Here is a 17,488-nt window from a genome sequence, read left to right on the forward strand (position 1 = left end):
ATACGACTGGCCAAGACGGCAGAGGCGGCCAGGGATTGGACAGAGCAGGCGAGGCGGCGCAGGATTGGACGGTGGCTGAGGCGGCGCGGGATTGGACAGGGCGGGAGAGGCGGCGGGGGATTGGACAGGGCGGGAGAGGCGGCGGGGATTGGACAGGGCGGGAGAGGCGGCGGGGGATTGGACAGGGCGGGAGAGGCGGCGCGCGATTGGTGCTCGCGCGTCCTGGCAGGAACGTGGCGCCATATTTACTTTTGAAAGAGTGCGGTGGGGAGGTGAGTAGAACAGTGAAGGCAAAGGTTGGCGAGGGACTGGGCGTTTGTCAACGTGATCGCTGTAAGTGGTTGTCACTGTCATTGGAAGTGTTGGGGAAGGTCTTCGGCTGAAGTCGTCGATGGTTAAACTGTGGGTGATCGTGCCGGTTTAGGTGAGTGGTAGCGAGTCCGGAAGGAGGCCGTTGGGGTGGGAGAGGCGGCGGCCGTGTTACTGTTCCTAATGAAGCCGAGTGAAGTTTCACGCTGTGACTCCCGCGGCAACCCGTCCTCTTATTTATTTATTCGTTGTGAACTGAACTGAAAGATACTCGGGATCGTTGCCTCTGTGTTGCATTGACCACCGGCGGATGTTTTGACCTAAGTGCGTTGCATTTCAGCAGCAGCGTTAAAGAGACAAGGGCGACAGATCTGCTGGTTCCCAGGTTCACACCTGTTTCTCTTGTTCGCCTTTTTGGAATTTTAGACTCCAGATAACTTACTGCTTTTCAAGTGTTGTCAGTTTTTCAATGGTTTCGGTTCCATTCGCAACTAACAAACCTTTTTCTTCAACCAGACAACCTTCAATTTTAATTAAATGCCAGGTTAACAGACTTAAACTGCCGGGTACCTAAGACGGAACACCTGCACTCTTTCTTCAATTTGCCTGCCCGCACACGTTTACTGAACATGTTTCCTTCTGATATAGATGCTATTCGGCCCATTGAGTCCACGCCGGCTCTCGGAGCAATCCATGAATCCTGATCCTTACTTATTTTCCCATGCAACCAATTCTCTTACACATGCCTGGTAACCATTCTCCCACCAGCCACTTGGGGCAATTTACAGTAGCAGTTATCCTAACTGGCACTATTTCGGGATGTGGATGGGAACTGGAGCCCCCGAGAGAAACTGGTCACGGAAAGAACGTGCAAACTCCGCACTGAAGGCACTTGGGGTCAGGGTTGAGCCTTATGCTGTTGTGAGGTAGCGGCGGTGGCTAGCATTGATTTCTATTTTCATTGATTTAACAGACTTAGTTTGTAATCTAATTCTGTAATGAATTAAATGTCATGAAATATTCAGATATTGGGCATCTCAGAGTTACGAATTACCAATAAAATATTTGATAAATAATATTAAAGGAAATAAGTTAATTGAATAATCTGAAAAGCAAAAAGTTAAACAGCTATTTTTGATTGTATTTGGCATTTGACCAACCTGATTTCTCCTTGTGTAACCATTATAGATTATCCTTTCACTTCCATCTGTTTTGACTGGATGTAGTCCAGTTTTGCCCTGCTAATAGCAGATGTTTCACAAATTATGGCGAATTCATTATTTCAGTTGGCAAACTGAGCTTGTTGTCAACTTGTATACAATCAACAATATCTTCAATGCATTACTGACTTGTTGCCCTGACTCCCTTTTGGTTTCATATATTGTGTGTGCAGTGCGAGCCATTGGATGGTAACATTTTGTTTGTTTGAAGAGTATATTGCTGCTTGTGCCATCGTCTGATATTAAGGAGCATTTGTGCCCTTTGTAACAACTAATAAATGATTGTGCAGAAAAAAAAGTTAAGCAATTTGGAGTATACTTGAGATGTCTTTTCTATTCATCCTTGCAGCAGGCGTGCTTGTGTTGCCTCATTAGCCTTTTGGCGTGCCTTTCTATCTTGGCCCATTCCTCACTACTCTCCCACATCATTCTTTCAAAGCTATGCCCCTTTGCTTTTTCCCCAAATATCAGACTTGCTTCCTTCAATAGCTCTGTGACTTTCATTGCCTGTTTACTTGGTTGTTTTTTTTCTCTTCAATGGAAGTGTTTTTTTTGTGAAAAGTATACTGCAACATTAAACTTACTTTAGAAATTATGTCCACAATATGTAGTGTTTAGATGGTAAAATTATTAGAGTGTGGGGGAGAGGTGGGAAGAGAGGAGTTCATGGACACGTGAGAGAGAATAGGTTACGGGAAAATTGTGTTGGGAAATGGACTGAGAGCTTGCATAGTCTTGATGGGCTGAATGGTAGCCTGTTATATCCTCAGGAAATATGAGAAAAATATGATGTAAGATAATCATTTAACAACAATAACATCTGGGACCCACAGATGCATTTGAACAGATATTGAAGTTGATAACAGTAATGCCTGCTCTTCATGTGGTGCATTTGTTGCAGTCTTTGCAGATCCAATCCATGCAACATCAGTTATTAGATATGAATTTCATCCTTTTCTATAATATCCTCACTGCATAAAAGGATTAATTGACCTGTATTTTACAGTCAGGTATAGTGATAATATTCATGCTGCTATCAAAGAATGCTGCCTATAAAGGGTCTAGCAATCTCTGGTATGGCTTTCCCTTTACCAGATAAATTTTGTTCTGGTATCATCATAGAGTAGATTTCTATGGTGTCCAGCAAATGTCTTCAAGCAGGTTCAGCAACTAATTACATTGCAGAATTCTTACATACAACAAAGGACAATGAGAAAACTGATTTTTAAATGATCCTTTAATCAATTTAGAGAGCAAAATAATTGGTACATGCAGAAGAATTGGGCTAAAATGGAAATATCAAACAATTTTTTTAAATTTTTTAAAGCTATGAAATTTATTCTGAGAGAATTATACTCCAAACATCAGATTTTCAGGACCAGAGAGGTATTCAGTGGCAGTTATAGCTTAATAGGTTTTCCTAAAAAAAACTTGTTACATCTTGTTCTACAATATTTTTGGTGCCGATATAGTGCAGAAAAAGTTGTAGTTCTGCTAAGTACATGCCTTTCAAAAGATTTCTCTCTGCAAAGATTTCTCTTCCTTTCTGGAGTACACCCTGTGGAAAAGCAGGGTACTGCTGATGACAACTTCTGGATTTCCATATTTGCAGACTCATAAGAAATAGGAACAGGAGTAGGCCATCAGTAAGATCGTGGCTGATCTGGCTGTGGACTTGGCTCCACCTCCCTACCTTTTCCTCATAACCCTTAATTCCCCCTACTATGCAAAAATCTATCTAACTGTGTCTTAAATACATTTAATGAGCTAGCCTCTACTGCTTCCCTGGGTAGAGAATTCCACAGATTCACTACTCTGGGAAAAGCAGTTCCTCCTCATCTCCATGCTAAATCTACTTCCCTAAACCTTGAGGCTATGGCCCCTAGTTCTAGTCTCACCTACCAGTGAAAACAACTTTCCTGTTTCTATCCTATCTATCCCTTTCATAACTTTATATGTTTCTATAAGATCCCCCTCATGACCCTCAGCAAATCAGGAGTGCCAACATTGCTGGGGAAGGTTGATTTGCCAGTACTCTGTAGTGTGCACAGTGCTGTGTTAACGATGAGAGAAGCCACCCTCAAATTTATCACCTCAGTCATTTCAGTAACTCTTCAATGTGCCTTGGGTTAAACGAATCCCATCAGGTACTGAAGGTTCCTGGTTTTCACTAGTCCACTGCACTTGCACAAAATGGCACTGTGGCGCAGCTGGTAGAGCTGCTGCCTCACAGCTCCAGCGACCAGGGTTCGATTCCGACCTCCGGCGCTGTCTGCGTGGAGTTTGCATGTTCTCCCTGTGACTGCGTGGGTTTCCTCTGGGTGCTGCGGTTTCCTCCCACATCCCGCCGACATGTGGTTCAGTAGGTTAATCTGCCGCTGTAAGTTGTCCCCAGTGTATGGGTGGGGGGAGTTGATGGGAGTGTGAGAAGAATAAAGTGTAAACAGATGGTTGATGTCAGCATGGGACTTGATGGGCCAAAGGGGCTGTTTCAGTGCTGTCCAAAAAATTGCTGTCAGCTTCACAGTATAATGACAGTGAATGCTGACGGCTTTGCTGTCATTACAGTTCCAAAATCTGGACAATTTAAAAATGTTAAGCATTGTTCAATGAAGTGTCAACTGAGTCCTTAATAACTTGGGCATAATTACTGCAGTAAAATCAGTTCGGATCTGGGGTGGAAGAAAGGATTTTGCACCTGGATAGGGAAGTCCTTAAAAATACACTTTTTAAAATTTCATGGTCTTTTAATTTAGTTTCCCACGTATATGTCTCAATCTTTATTTTGTTTGAATGTTTAAAATGTGAACCAAAATGAATTATTATCCATGCTGCTTGTATGTTGGTTTGTTGCATTGAGGGCCAATAACATCATATTTTCTAGATAGCTGTACTGTCTTTCCTTCCCAGCTTGAGGGTTTATGAATATGCATCCCACTGTCTTTCTTGCAATTCTCACCCTTAAAATAGCATCATTTTAAAGATGATGTATTTTTAAAAATGTATACCTTTTGCTTGATTGGCAGATTGGGATGTCCCATACATCCTTGGAAGTTCAATATCCAAACGTTGGTGTGTGTGTGTCTATCTCCCTTTCCTGTCCCCCATTTCCCCTAACTCTTTCAAACACTTGTAATCTTTCAGTACTCCAGCACCTTTGTTGCACCGATTCTCTTGTTTGAGGGGAATTGAAAGATTGTAATCAGAACCTTAACTTCCCTCAGAAAGCCAGCATGTATCTTATCCAGAGTGGATGACTTCATAAGCTTTGTGTTGGCAACTAATTTAACACCACCTTTTCTTATCCAACCAATATATCCACTCCCCTCTCTTTTGCAACATTAACTTCATCCTCTCTTTTATGAAGGCAGGTGCAAAGTGTGTATTATATTCAAACTTCAGTTGAGGTCAGAGGTTCTTCTTGTAGGATTTTATTTCCTGCCTCTCATCATTGCCTCCAGTTATCTGGGTTTCTTTATCACTTTTCAAATATTTTTGGGTTCCCTTTCATGTTCTTTACTAATCTCTTTATTCTGATTTATGATCTTTGCCCTTCTCATTTTTTTTCAATTTATCTAATGGCTCTGTACTCTGCTTTGTTTTCCACTGAATTCAGTACTAGATTTTTGTCATAGACTATTTTACTCTGTTCTTAAAGTAAAACAGAAAATGCAGGAAATAGCCTGCAGGTCAAGCATCTGTGGAGAGAGAAACAGAATCAACACTTCATGTCAATTTCCAATGATTGCGACTTTTATGCTTTTAAACCCATTTCATTCTTAGTTCTACTTTTTTCTTGTCATCTGGGGAGTACCAGCAGTGATGCATTTTTGTCTCCTGAGAGTATTCTTGGCTCGTGCCTTGGAAGTCTGTCATTGCTCATTTAGCGTTTTCCTGCTTTAGGTTAGCTGCACCAGATTTCCCTTTTCATATCAGGGAAATTAGCTGTGTTCCAGTTGATATTTTCACTGTTAAGTTCTGTCCATTTCCATAACTGCTGTTCATTAATATTGCCTGTGTTTCTGTCCTGAGAATTAGATCCAGCACGAGGTTTTATTTGGTTTAAAACCTACAGCTTTGCTCCCATGCTTTTCAGTGACTCGTATTCAAATCCCACTCCCATATTTATGTTAGGATAATTAAGGTCTCCTTTCTGATACATTACTGTGAATTTTGCCCACAGATTTGCTCTTCTATCTCATTATTTTGTGGTGTATTGTGAACACCAGCAATGTAATAAAGTAGTCAAAGAGCTGTGCAGCATAGAGATGGACCCTTTGGCTCAACATGTTCATGCCAACATTTTTGCCCATTTACACTAATCTTTTCCCCCATTCAGGCAAAATCCTGATGAATTTCGTTTGCACTCTCTCCAGTGCAATCACATCCTTCCTGTAATGTGGCTACCAGAACTACACACAATACTCCCAAGTGTGGTCAAACCAGTGTTTTGTAAAGTTGCAACGTAACATCCCTACTCTTGTATTCTTTGCCATGATCTATGAAGGCAAGCATGCTATATGCCTTCTTCACCACTCCTCTACCTGTGTTGCCACTTTCAGGGAACTATGGACTTGGACCCCTAGGTCTCTCTCTATTAACATTTCTTCCTACTATTTATGTCCCTCCCCTATTTGACCTCAAAATGTATTATCTTGCACACGTCTCAGGTTCAATTGAGAAGAATGTCCTCTACCACTGCCCTGTGCCTCCTATCACCAACCCAATTTTGGATCCAGTTTGCCAGGTCACCTTGGCTCCCATGTGCTGTAACCTTTAGGACCTACCTACCATGCAGGACCTTGTCAAATGACTTGCTGATGTCTTCATAATTTCTTAATACTGGAATTAGCTGTGATATTATAGAATGGTATTGTCAAGCCACACTGTCTGCACTCCAGCAAACATTGCACTTGGGGATGTTTCACTCCCACCCAGCTGACATTTGCCTTTGTCTCTGTTATAGCCACAGTCATAGCTTCACATGGAAACTCGCACTAGTAGTTAGTCCGCCTCACTTGCAACATTAATGCATTTATACCAATAATTTAAAACATAATGTTGGATGGCTTTGCATTCTTTCATACATTCTAATACCTGTTATTCCTAATCTGTTGCTTTTGTTTTCTTTATTTCAGATTGTTATGTGTTTATTAAGCTTAAAACTTTTGTGATCATAAATAGGGAAAAAATGTTGTTCACTTGTTGGTTTTAAAAAAAAGAGCACAGACTTTTTTCAAAAGATAAAGAATGAAGCTAGTTTGTCAAGATATTTTTCATACATGTCAACAGAACTCAATGTGAAAATAAAAAAACTGCTGATGCTGGAAATCTGAAACACAAAAAAATGCTGGAAACACTCAGCTGATAAGGCAGCATCTGGAAAGAGAAACAGAATTAACTTAAACATTAACTCTGTTTCTCTTTCCAAAGATGTTGCCTGCCCTGTTGAGTGTTGGCAGCATTTACTGGTTTTTGGAATATAAGGGTATTGTTTAACATTGACAGATTCTGAGTCAGAAGCTATATGATTTCCAACTGAATGTATAATTTTGAAAGGATATGGGGAAGAGCAGATGGAATTGGAGTGGACTGTTGCAAGTGGTGATACCTTCATTAATGAGACAAACCAAACGTAAAGAAAAAAAAGTTATGATATTTTGCGTATTCGTCTTTCTTCAAAGTTAGTTACTACCTTATTCTTAGGTGTTCCTTGGTTTTGTACAGTTGGTATCAGTGATGCACCAACCCTGACACTGTTCTCCACACCCTCTGCACCAACCCTGATGTCGATATCAGCCACCCTGACTTTTCTGCTCCCCTCACCCACTTTAACCTCACCCCTCTTGAACGCTCCGCTCTCCATGCCCTACGCACCAACCCTGACGTCCTCCTTCCACCTGGACTCCCACACTGAGCCTGTTACCTTCCCTGGACCTCTTCATAGCCAACTGTCAGCGTGACATCTGCCGTCTTGACTTTTCCGCTCCCCTCACCCATTCTTACCTCACCTCTTCTGAACACTTTGCTCTCCGCACCAACCCTGACATAAAGTAAACCAACCCCCCCACCTTGCTTCGTTTCTTCCCTTTCCTATCCTATCTCTTTTTTTTCTCCTTGCCATTTTTTTCTGTCTTCTTTTCCTCTCCTTCCCTTCCTCCATGTCGCCTGCCTCCATACCTTTGACCCACCCTCTGGTGGATCTGCTCTCCCCTCCTTCCCCTCCACATCTGCCTATCACTATCTCTTACCTGCATCTACCTATCACCACCCTGTGCCCACCCTGCTTCTCCTCTTTTGTCCACCTATTCACTGCTCTGTTTTTATTCCCCCTATTTATTGGCTTCCCCTTTTCCTATCTTCAATCCTGAAGAAGGGTCCTGACCCGAAATGTTGACCATCTGCTTTTCTCCCTGGATGCTGCCTGATGCATCAAGGCTTGGTATGGCATCTGCTCTACCCAGGACCACAGAGAGTTGTGGATACAGCCCAGCACATCACAGAAACCAGCCTCCCCTCCATGGACTCTGTCTATACCCCTTGCTGCCTTGGTGAAGCAGCCAGCATAATCAAAGACCCCACCCACCCAGGTCATTCTCTCTTCTCTCCTCTCCCATCAGGCAGAAGACACAGGAGCCTGAGGGCACATACCACTAGGCTCAGCTTCTATCCCACTGTGATAAGACTGTTGAACGGTTCCCTTGTCGTTTGAGATGGACTTTTGACTTCACAATCTACTTTATGACCTTGCACCTTATTGTCTACCTGCAATGCACTTCCCTGTAGCTGTGACACTTTACTCGGTATTCTGTTACTATTTTTACCCTGTACTACCTCCATGCACTGTGTAATGCATTGATCTGTACGAATGGTATGCAAGACAAGTTTTTCCGCTGTACTTCGGTACAAATGACGACAATAAACCAATATCAATACCTGCTGAGTTCATCCAACATCTTGTTTTTTTTTCATCTAGATTCCAGCATCTGCAGTCCTTTGTTTCTCTCAGTCAAGATGTCCCTTGGACTTTACCAAACATTTTTGGTTTCATCAGTTGATAACAACATTTAGTAAATCTTGAAATTATTGCTTCATTTCAGAATAAAAAATTGAAGATAAGTTTGACAAACCTCCTGTCTCATCTAATGGAATTTTCATATAAAGCTGAAAGTCAGTGGACCCAAAAGTAAGTAAAACAAATTTATATTGAGTTGCAACATATATTTTGACAATTTGTTTTTGTGATGCATATTTTCTCAAAGATGCATTCATGGTCTTTGCAGGCCTCTGGAACATGGAATAACACCTTTTGCCTTTCCGAAGGCAAAGTTAGCTTTATGGGATCCAACGCCGCTTGGTGATGCAGTTAGCCTACAACTTGCATACTATAGGTAGGAATCACAGATTCTATATTTTGTCCCTGTATATATGGCTTAATTTTAGCAATTTTCTTACGAGTTGCAAACTGATGTTGTGTGGCATTGTAATGTTTGAATGTATTTTTACTTTGCTTTCTGCATATCATGAAAAAATTTAAGTGCTGAATTTTAACAATTTTTATGGAAGGTTATCAGGATAAATCTTCATAGTTATCAGGAAAGTTTAATGCATCCAAGCAAAAATTAGTATAAAATCACTTGTGCATTTTCAGAGTGTTCTCTTGTATGTTTCTTATGTTTTGAATTTCCTGCATACACTTGGATGTAATAAACTCTTTCAAACAATTAAGAGAACAAGACCATGAAGATAGTTGAGTGAAGCAATGGGATAAAAACAGAAAGCTCTGAGAAAGATGCTGCATACTGGTCCAGAGGTTTGTGTGTAATTGGAGTGGCACAGGGTGGAGAGATCAGAATAAGAAATTGAAATGAGTCATAGGAGTGACAGGATGGAGCTTTTGGAACAAGTTTTTCCAATTCTGTAGAGAGCTGTTCTGCCTTCTGTCCCATGATATAGACATCCTTGAGCAGTATATTCAGGGTTGTATATTGGAAGAAATATACATGCACACATGTGTGTACATATGCACGCCTAACTTGCATGGAGGGAGACTTCTGGGGTTATGGACAGCTCCACTTTACTGACCTGGCAGTTGTGAGCAATGCTGCACGTTTCTCCCAAATACCTAATCTAATGTGATTGTGGCTTCTGTAACCTCCCTTGATCATTTAGTCACAAATTCCATTCCCCAGTCAATAACTCCCTCTCACTGGCAATGAACTGAGACTACCATTCCCATTCTTGGATGTGGTGTTTGACCCTGAGGTGAGCCTCCAACTGTATATTTTCTCCGTCACCAAGACTGCCTATCCCACCTCTAACTTTGACTTGAATCCTGCCACGACACACCTGCTGCTGAAACCAAGGATACATGTCATTGCTTTTGAATGGGTATCTCCAGTAATGTCTTGGTCAACCTTGTACTTTCTTCCTTGCAGTTGAACTCATCTAAAATGTTTCTGCTCTAACTGGCAGCAGTTCCTGTTCATCCATTATTATAATGCTCACTTGCCTAGCTTTTTGCTTCTCCATAATCTCAGTTAGTCCTACAGCCCATTGAGATCACTGTATCCTTAATGTTAAGTAATTAAAAACACTATGATGCTGGAGGAACTCATCAGGCCAGGCAGCATCTGTGGAGAAAGTCAGGCGGTCAACCTTTCAGGTCAGGACCCTTCAAGACTGAAGATAGGAAAAGGGGAAGCCCAATATATAGGAGGGAAGAGCAGAGCAGCGACAGGTGGACAAGAGGGGAGGTGGGGTGGGCACAAGGTGGTGGTAGGTAGATGCAGATAAGAGATATTGATGTGCAGGGGAGGTGGGGTGAGAGGATCTACTGGGGGATGGGTCAAAGGTAAGGAGAGAAAGTGGGGGGGAAGGGGTAGAAGGAAGAGAGAGAGGCAAGGAAAGGGAAGGAGAGAAGAAGCATGGTGGGAGGGAGTGTGTGGGGATTACTTAAAGTGGGGTAATTCAATGTTCATGCCATTAGGCTGCAAGGTTCCAAGATGGAAAATGAGGTGCTGTTCCTCCAATTTGCCCTTGAAACTCCTGGCAGTGGAGGAGGCCGACGACTGGCATATCTGTGATAGTGTGGGAGGGGGAGTTGAAGTGACTGGCAACGGGGAGATGCAGATTGCAGTTACGAACAGAGCGCAGGTGTTCTGCGAAATGGTCACCTCATCTGCGTTTGGTCTCACCAATGTAGAGGAGGCCACACTTGCAGCACCGAATGGAGCAGGTGATATTAAGGGAGGTGCAGGTGAATCTGTCTCACCTGAAAGGACTGTTTGGGTCCCTGGATGGAGGTGGTGTAGGGGCAGGTGTTGCACCTGTGGCGGGACCAGTGGAAAGTTCCTGGGGTGAGAGCAGGATGGGTGGTGGGGGAGGAATGAACTAGCGAGTCATGGAGAGAGCAGCCCCTGTAAAAGGCAGAAAGGGGTGGGGAGGGGAAGATATGCTTGGTAGTGGGGTCCCGTTGGAGATGGCAGAAGTGGCAGAGAATGATAGGCTGGTAGGATGAAATGTGAGGACAAGGGGGACCCTATCCCTGTTGGGTCTGGGAGGGGTGGAGGTGAGAGCAGAGGTGTGGGAAATGGCAAAGATATGAGTGTGAGCTTTCTCAACCACAGATGGGGGGGAAGCCCTGGTTAGAAAAGAAGTTGGACCTCTCAGATGTCTTGGAGTGGAAAGCCTCAACATGGGAGCAGATGCGACGGAGGCAGAGAAATTGAGAAAATGGGATCACGTCCTTGCAAGAGACAGGGTGGGAGGAACTGTAATCGAGGCATCAGTGGGCTTGTAGAAGATGTCGGTGGATAAGGATTCTCTTGAGATGGAAAGATCGAGTTGTTGTTATGCCCAGGCATAAAAGCTGGTAAACAGTTAAACAGCTTCTAGGAAGCGTAAGCTCCAAGGAAGCCGTATCCTCAGTGAACATTGAAAATACGACTGAACCATTCACAACAATATTCAGCCAAAAGTTCCAAGTGGATAATCCATCTTGGCTTCCTTCTGAGATCCCCACCATCACAGAAGCCAGACTTCAGCCAATTTGATCTACTCCAATTGATATTAAGGCACAGCTGAGAGCACTAGATACAGTAAAAGTTATAGCACTAGACAACGTCCAGGTTGTAGTGCTGAAGACCTGCATTCCTGAAATACTCATGCCAGTAGCCATTCTGTTCCAGTAGACTTGCAACAGTGGTATTTACTTGCCATAGAAACTTGTTCTGATAAGTTGCTGGTGAGTCTAAATCCTGGGACTTGCTCGCCAACAGCATTATGGGAGTACCTTCATTAGAAGGACTGCAATGGGTTCAAAAAAGTGGTTCATCATGAACTTTTAAAGGATAATTGGATAAAGGAAAATAAATGAGACCCAGATCCTCAGAAAAATAAATTTCTCTTCTGTGCTTGCTTATTCTCTACTTGCTTCAATTTTTGGCTTGCAGTAGGGCAATCTTCTATCAGTGATAAGATCACGAAATGCACAAAAGGTTATTTCATGGTGGTAGCAGGAAGATTGATATTGCAATCAAAATGTTGTCTCCTGATGTGTAGTTACACACGTCCTTAACTACTTGAGATGGAAAGATTCAGTGCAGGTTGTTATTCAAACATGAGATTGTTTTGGTACACGTGAATCATCACCATGAATATTAGATATGTTTGCACCAGTTTGTAGGGTACTTAAATTGCAATTTCTGTGGTTAAAAATATCAAAAATAAAGCAGAAATTATTTCCTTGAAGGCTAGCTCTTTTTGTTTTTAATATTTTCTATTGTAAATCCTTTAAGGGTCTGCAATGGTTTAGTTTGGAAAAACAAATATTGCTGCCACAAATGCTTAAAACATACTGAATTATTTGTGAAGAGATTAGCAGCCTTTATCATTGTAATTGTATGTTTAGTAACTACATCACATTCCACAGAAACCCAAAGCTGCGTGTGTTAGAGAAAACCTTGCGGCTGGTCCATCGCCACGCCAAACAGAGTGAAAACAAAGTTTTCTTCTGTTTCCTGCTTGGCTCAGTAGTAGTCGATGATGGTAAGTTCATTAAACTGCAATTTCCTTTCAAAAATCAGTTTTTTGTCTATTATTGTAATTTTTGGAGTCTCCAGCTACTCCAATGCAATATGTATTTAAGTATTACATTTTCTGTACCAATCCCACAAACATTCAGTTCCCCTGATATCCAAAAATGTATTGATCTGACTGGAATATAATCAGCACCTGACCCCCCACAGCCTATTATATTTTATCTCTATGTCCTTGTAGTCTGTCTGCATCCTCTTCACAGCCCACACTACAATTCACCTTAGTATCTTCAGTAAACTTGGATATTGCACTTGGTCTCCTCATCCAAATTTCTAAAGTAAATTGTGAACAGCTAAGGCTCCAGCACCAATCCATTCAGCACCCTGCTAGTCACAGCCTCCAAAATGATAGGTCCTGTTCCGAAAATGTCAGGAATAAACGTCCTCAATTCACATCTGTGTATTGCCCTCAATGCCATTTGCTCTTTGTTTCCATAACCTCTTATGTGTCACCTCATCAAAGGTCTTCTGAAATTCCAAATATGTAAACTGCATCCACTATTTTTCCCTTAACTATGCTATTGGTTACAACCTCAAAAAAAAGTTCATTTAATTTCTCAAACACTATTTAACTTTTGTAAATCTACGCTAACTCTCTGTCCAATCATGTTGATGACAAAAATAAAATATTCAAACTTTAATAATCTAGTACCTATAGTAAATTCCTATATGTGTAAAAAAAACACACAAAAAAAATTGTCAAATCGTAGTTGCACAAACAACACTGTTGTCAGGAAGAAGCAGTTGTAATGTGATTTTTTTTTATCTGAGGAGTTTCAGCAATACATGCTTTCATTAAAAATGAAAGTCCAATCAGATTTGTAAAAAAAAATCTATTTTTAGAACTCCATTTTTTTGGCAGTGTTCTGATATTTTTTAAAAGAAACACATACTTTGATTAACGGAAAAGTAGCCAAAGCACTAAAGTTGTACCAATTTTTTTTTAACAGTAGATCCTAGTGAAACGTTTTGATTGATTAGAAATGACAATGGGAGGAGTGCCTGGGGATCCAAAAGGAATTGTACGTGCATTGGGGGGGATCCTGTTGTTCAAGTTGTAAGAGTTTTGATTGCAAACTTCAGACTCCTTCTCTTGTATATCTGCTAGACTGTTCCTCTGTATTACTATGACACTCCAGCAACTGCTCCTTTGTTTCTTCTAGATCTCCCCCACCTTTATTATGTACCCCCACATCCCAACTGTATCTGAAATTTTTTTCCCTCCATTTCAAGATGGTATCAGTTGCATGTAACTCATCCGAGGATCACTCTGTGTTCCTGTGCCCAGTTGCCTCCTTTCTTGAGGATCCTAGTTGCTTCTTGTTGATCAATGATGCTTGGTGCTAAGTACTATACAACCCCACCCCCTAATGCTTTCAGATTCTGGGACCACCTCAAATTACTATAATCGTCCTTAAATTTGCCTTTGTCGCGACTCACCGTCTGGGCAGGCGAACCGGCTCGGCAGTCGGGTCGTGCGGCGTCGGAGCAACGAGGCCCAAGATGGCGGCGGGCCTTCGTCTTCCCCGAGCGACGGGGAGAACCCGCGTGCGGGAAAGACTTGATGACGTAGCATATACATCATTGCCGGTTGCATTGGGCAGGAACAGTCTCCCTTAAAAGGTCCGTGCAAGGCGGGAAAATAAACCAGCTCTTGTTTGGCAATCCTTCGACTAGCGTCTTGTTTTATTTCACGGTAGCAACTGCTACATTGGTGACCCCGACGGTCCAAATGGATTTTGGACCCGCACAATGGACGACAACACAGCAGCCAATGCAGTGGCCCTCAAGCTGACCACCTTTTGGACACTTTGTCCCAGCATCTGGTTTGACCAGGCCGAAGCGCAATTCCACCTTTGGTGGATCACCTCCGACTCCACAAAGTACTACCATGTGGTTAGCTCTCTGGACCAAGAGACAGCCGCCCAGGTCGGAGACTTCATCCAGTCGCCTCCAGAGGAAGATAAGTACCCGGCTTTCAAAGACCTTCTGATTCGGACCTTTGGCCTCTCCTGTCGGGAGCGCACCGCCCGCCTGCTTCATCTGGATGGCCTGGAGGACAGATCCCCATCCGCCCTAATGAATGAGATGCTAGCATTGGCTGAAGGACACAAGCCATGCCTAATGTTCAAACAGGCCTTCCTCGAACAGCTCCCCGATGACATCCACCTGCTGTTAGCCGACGCCGACTTCAGCAACCCCTGTGAGGTAGCCACCCGGGCAGATGTCCTGTGGAAGGCCAAACACGAGAGTGGTTCGTCCGTCGGCCAAATCACCAGGCCGCGAGCCCAACGCCTGCCTCCTCCAGTCCCAGCAACCGAGCAGCCACACCCCAGGAACACAGACGACGACACGGGCGACCAACTGTGTTTCTACCATCAGAGGTGGGGCGCGGAGGCCCGTCGATGCCGCCCACCCTGCAAGTTTCAGGGAAACGCCAGGGCCAGCCACCGCTGATGGCTACGGCGGCTGGCCGCCGGCAGAGCCTCCTATTCGTTCAGGACAAGAAATCTGGACAGCGTTTCCTCGTTGATACTGGAACAGAGGTCAGTATTTTGCCCCCGACCGGCCGCGACACTCGTAACAGGCAACCAGGTCCTGTACTCAATGCCGCCAACGGCACAACAATATAGTCTTTCAGTACCCATATACTTCAATTACAATTCAGCGGCAGCCGTTTTACCTGGACCTTTACCCTTGCCACCGTCGCCCGACCACTCCTAGGAGCCGATTTCCTTTGGGCCCACAACCTGTTAGTCGACCTGCAAGGGAAGCGGTTAGTCCACTCTAGCACTTTCCAGACCTATCCTCTGGGAGAAATCAGCCTACCAGCCCCGCGCCTGGACTCCATTTCCCTTTCTGGTGACGATTTCACCAAGCTCCTAGCCGAATTCCCATCAATTTTGGCACCTCGGTTTACAAATTCTAGGCCCAAACACGGGGTACGACACCACATCATTACTACAGGGCCACCCCTTCATGCCCGAACACGACGACTACCTCCAGATAAGCTCCGCCTGGCAAAGGAAGAGTTCCATCACATGGAGGAGCTGGGGATTGTTCGCACGTCAGACAGCCCCTGGGCCTCCCCCCTGCACATGGTCCCCAAAGCCACCGGAGGGTGGAGGCCCTGCGGCGACTACCGCAGGCTGAACGACGCCACCACCCCGGACCGCTATCCCATCCCTCACATCCAGGATTTCGCAGCGAACTTACACGGCGCCCGCATCTTTTCCAAAGTGGACCTCATTCGGGGATACCACCAAATCCCGGTCCATCTGGATGACGTCCCCAAAACTGCGATTATCACCCCATTCGGCCTGTTCGAATTCCTTCGAATGCCGTTCGGCCTTAAGAACGCCACGCAGACCTTCCAGCGGCTGATGGACGCGGTAGGCCGAGACATGGACTTCGTGTTCATTTACTTAGATGACATACTGATCGCCAGCCATAACCTCCAAGAACACCTTTCCCACCTCCGCCAGCTGTATTCCCGTCTCCGCGATTTCGGCCTCACGATCAACCCGTCCAAGTGCCAATTCGGACTTGACTCTATTGATTTCCTCGGCCACAAAATCACCAGCGACAGGGCGACACCCCTACCCGCCAAGGTAGACGCTATCTGCCATTTTGCCCGCCCCAACACGGTCAAAGGCCTACAGGAATTCCTTGGGATGGTCAACTTTTACCATCGGTTCATCCCTGCAGCAGCCCGTATCATGCGCCCTCTGTTCTCACTGATGGCTGGTAAGGGCAAGGACATCACCTGGAATGACGTGGCTGCGGCTGCCTTCGTTAAGGCCAAGGACGCCCTGGCAGACGCCACGATGCTTGTACACCCTAGGACAGACGTCCCAACCGCCCTCACGGTGGACGCGTCCAACACCGCGGTGGGTGGGGTACTGGAACAGCTAATCGAAGGCCGTTGGCAACCCTTGGCATTTTTCAGCAAGCACCTCAGACCACCCGAACTGAAATACAGCGCTGTATCTGGCGGTCCGGCATTTCCGGTACTTTCTAGAAGGTGTTACGGACTCAGTGAAAGTCCCTTTAAGATAGGGAGTGTGTGTGTATGTGTGTGTGGGGCGTGCTTACGTCAATAGAAGATAAAGGACGTAATGACGTTGTTGAAGAAGGCAGAAGAAGAAGGAGAGAGAGAGATAAGGGAGAGAGACACCAGCCTGCTTGTTTTCTCTATCGATGGATGAGAAACAATAACTGTGTTTGCCACTGAAATCCATGTATGGAAGTTGGAAGTAATCCGGTGGAGTTCACTTTGTTGCTGACCTGTAGAAGGAAACAGGTATTTGTGTGTGGACGACCACGGTTCGGATGCTTTTCGGGGTGAGGAAGTCACTACCGAGTAAACACTGAAGTGTCGTTTGGGTTCCATCGTGGACCATTTGGATTTCGTATGTACTCTCTCTATGTTTTTCTACATCTACATCTTATCTTCAGACAACAGTGGTTGTTGAAGAAGCCCTTGCTCATGTTTCACCTTATGGCTTGCGGAACTGAACTTTAAGAACCATTCCGGAACTGGGAGTTTTGGACTTTGTCACACACACACACACACACACACACACGAAGAGTTTAGTTTTGGGGTTAACGTTCGAGGTTTAACATTTTTGAATTCTAACATACTAACATGTTTACTTTTATTTTACATATTATCATAAGTAGTAATTAATAAAATAGTTTTTAACACTGAATCATGCTCAGTGTGTTTCTTTTGTTGCTGGTTCGTGACAAAGGCAGGCCTTTCACCAATCATAAGCCTTTGTCCTTTACCTTCTCCAAAGTCTCCGATCCCTGGTCAGCTCGTCAGCAGAGGCATTTATCCTACATTTCCGAATTCAC

At 44.1% G+C, this 17,488-nt stretch overlaps 1 protein-coding gene across 1 annotated transcript in view; it reads left to right on the forward strand.

The window, feature by feature from the left end:
* The first annotated feature begins 257 nt into the window (after positions 1–257).
* Positions 258–17,488, forward strand: part of stil (STIL centriolar assembly protein) — a 64,473-nt gene continuing 47,242 nt past the window's right edge. The window contains exons 1-4 of the mRNA XM_052011688.1: positions 258–424; positions 8,630–8,715; positions 8,813–8,920; positions 12,463–12,578. Of these exons, the coding sequence (XP_051867648.1) occupies positions 8,675–8,715; positions 8,813–8,920; positions 12,463–12,578 (265 nt within the window). The 5' untranslated portion in view covers positions 258–424; positions 8,630–8,674. The remainder of the gene's footprint in view (positions 425–8,629; positions 8,716–8,812; positions 8,921–12,462; positions 12,579–17,488) is intronic.

This window comes from Pristis pectinata, chromosome 3 (genome assembly GCF_009764475.1).
Source record: "Pristis pectinata isolate sPriPec2 chromosome 3, sPriPec2.1.pri, whole genome shotgun sequence".
In the NCBI taxonomy this organism is placed as follows: Eukaryota; Metazoa; Chordata; class Chondrichthyes; order Rhinopristiformes; family Pristidae; genus Pristis; species Pristis pectinata.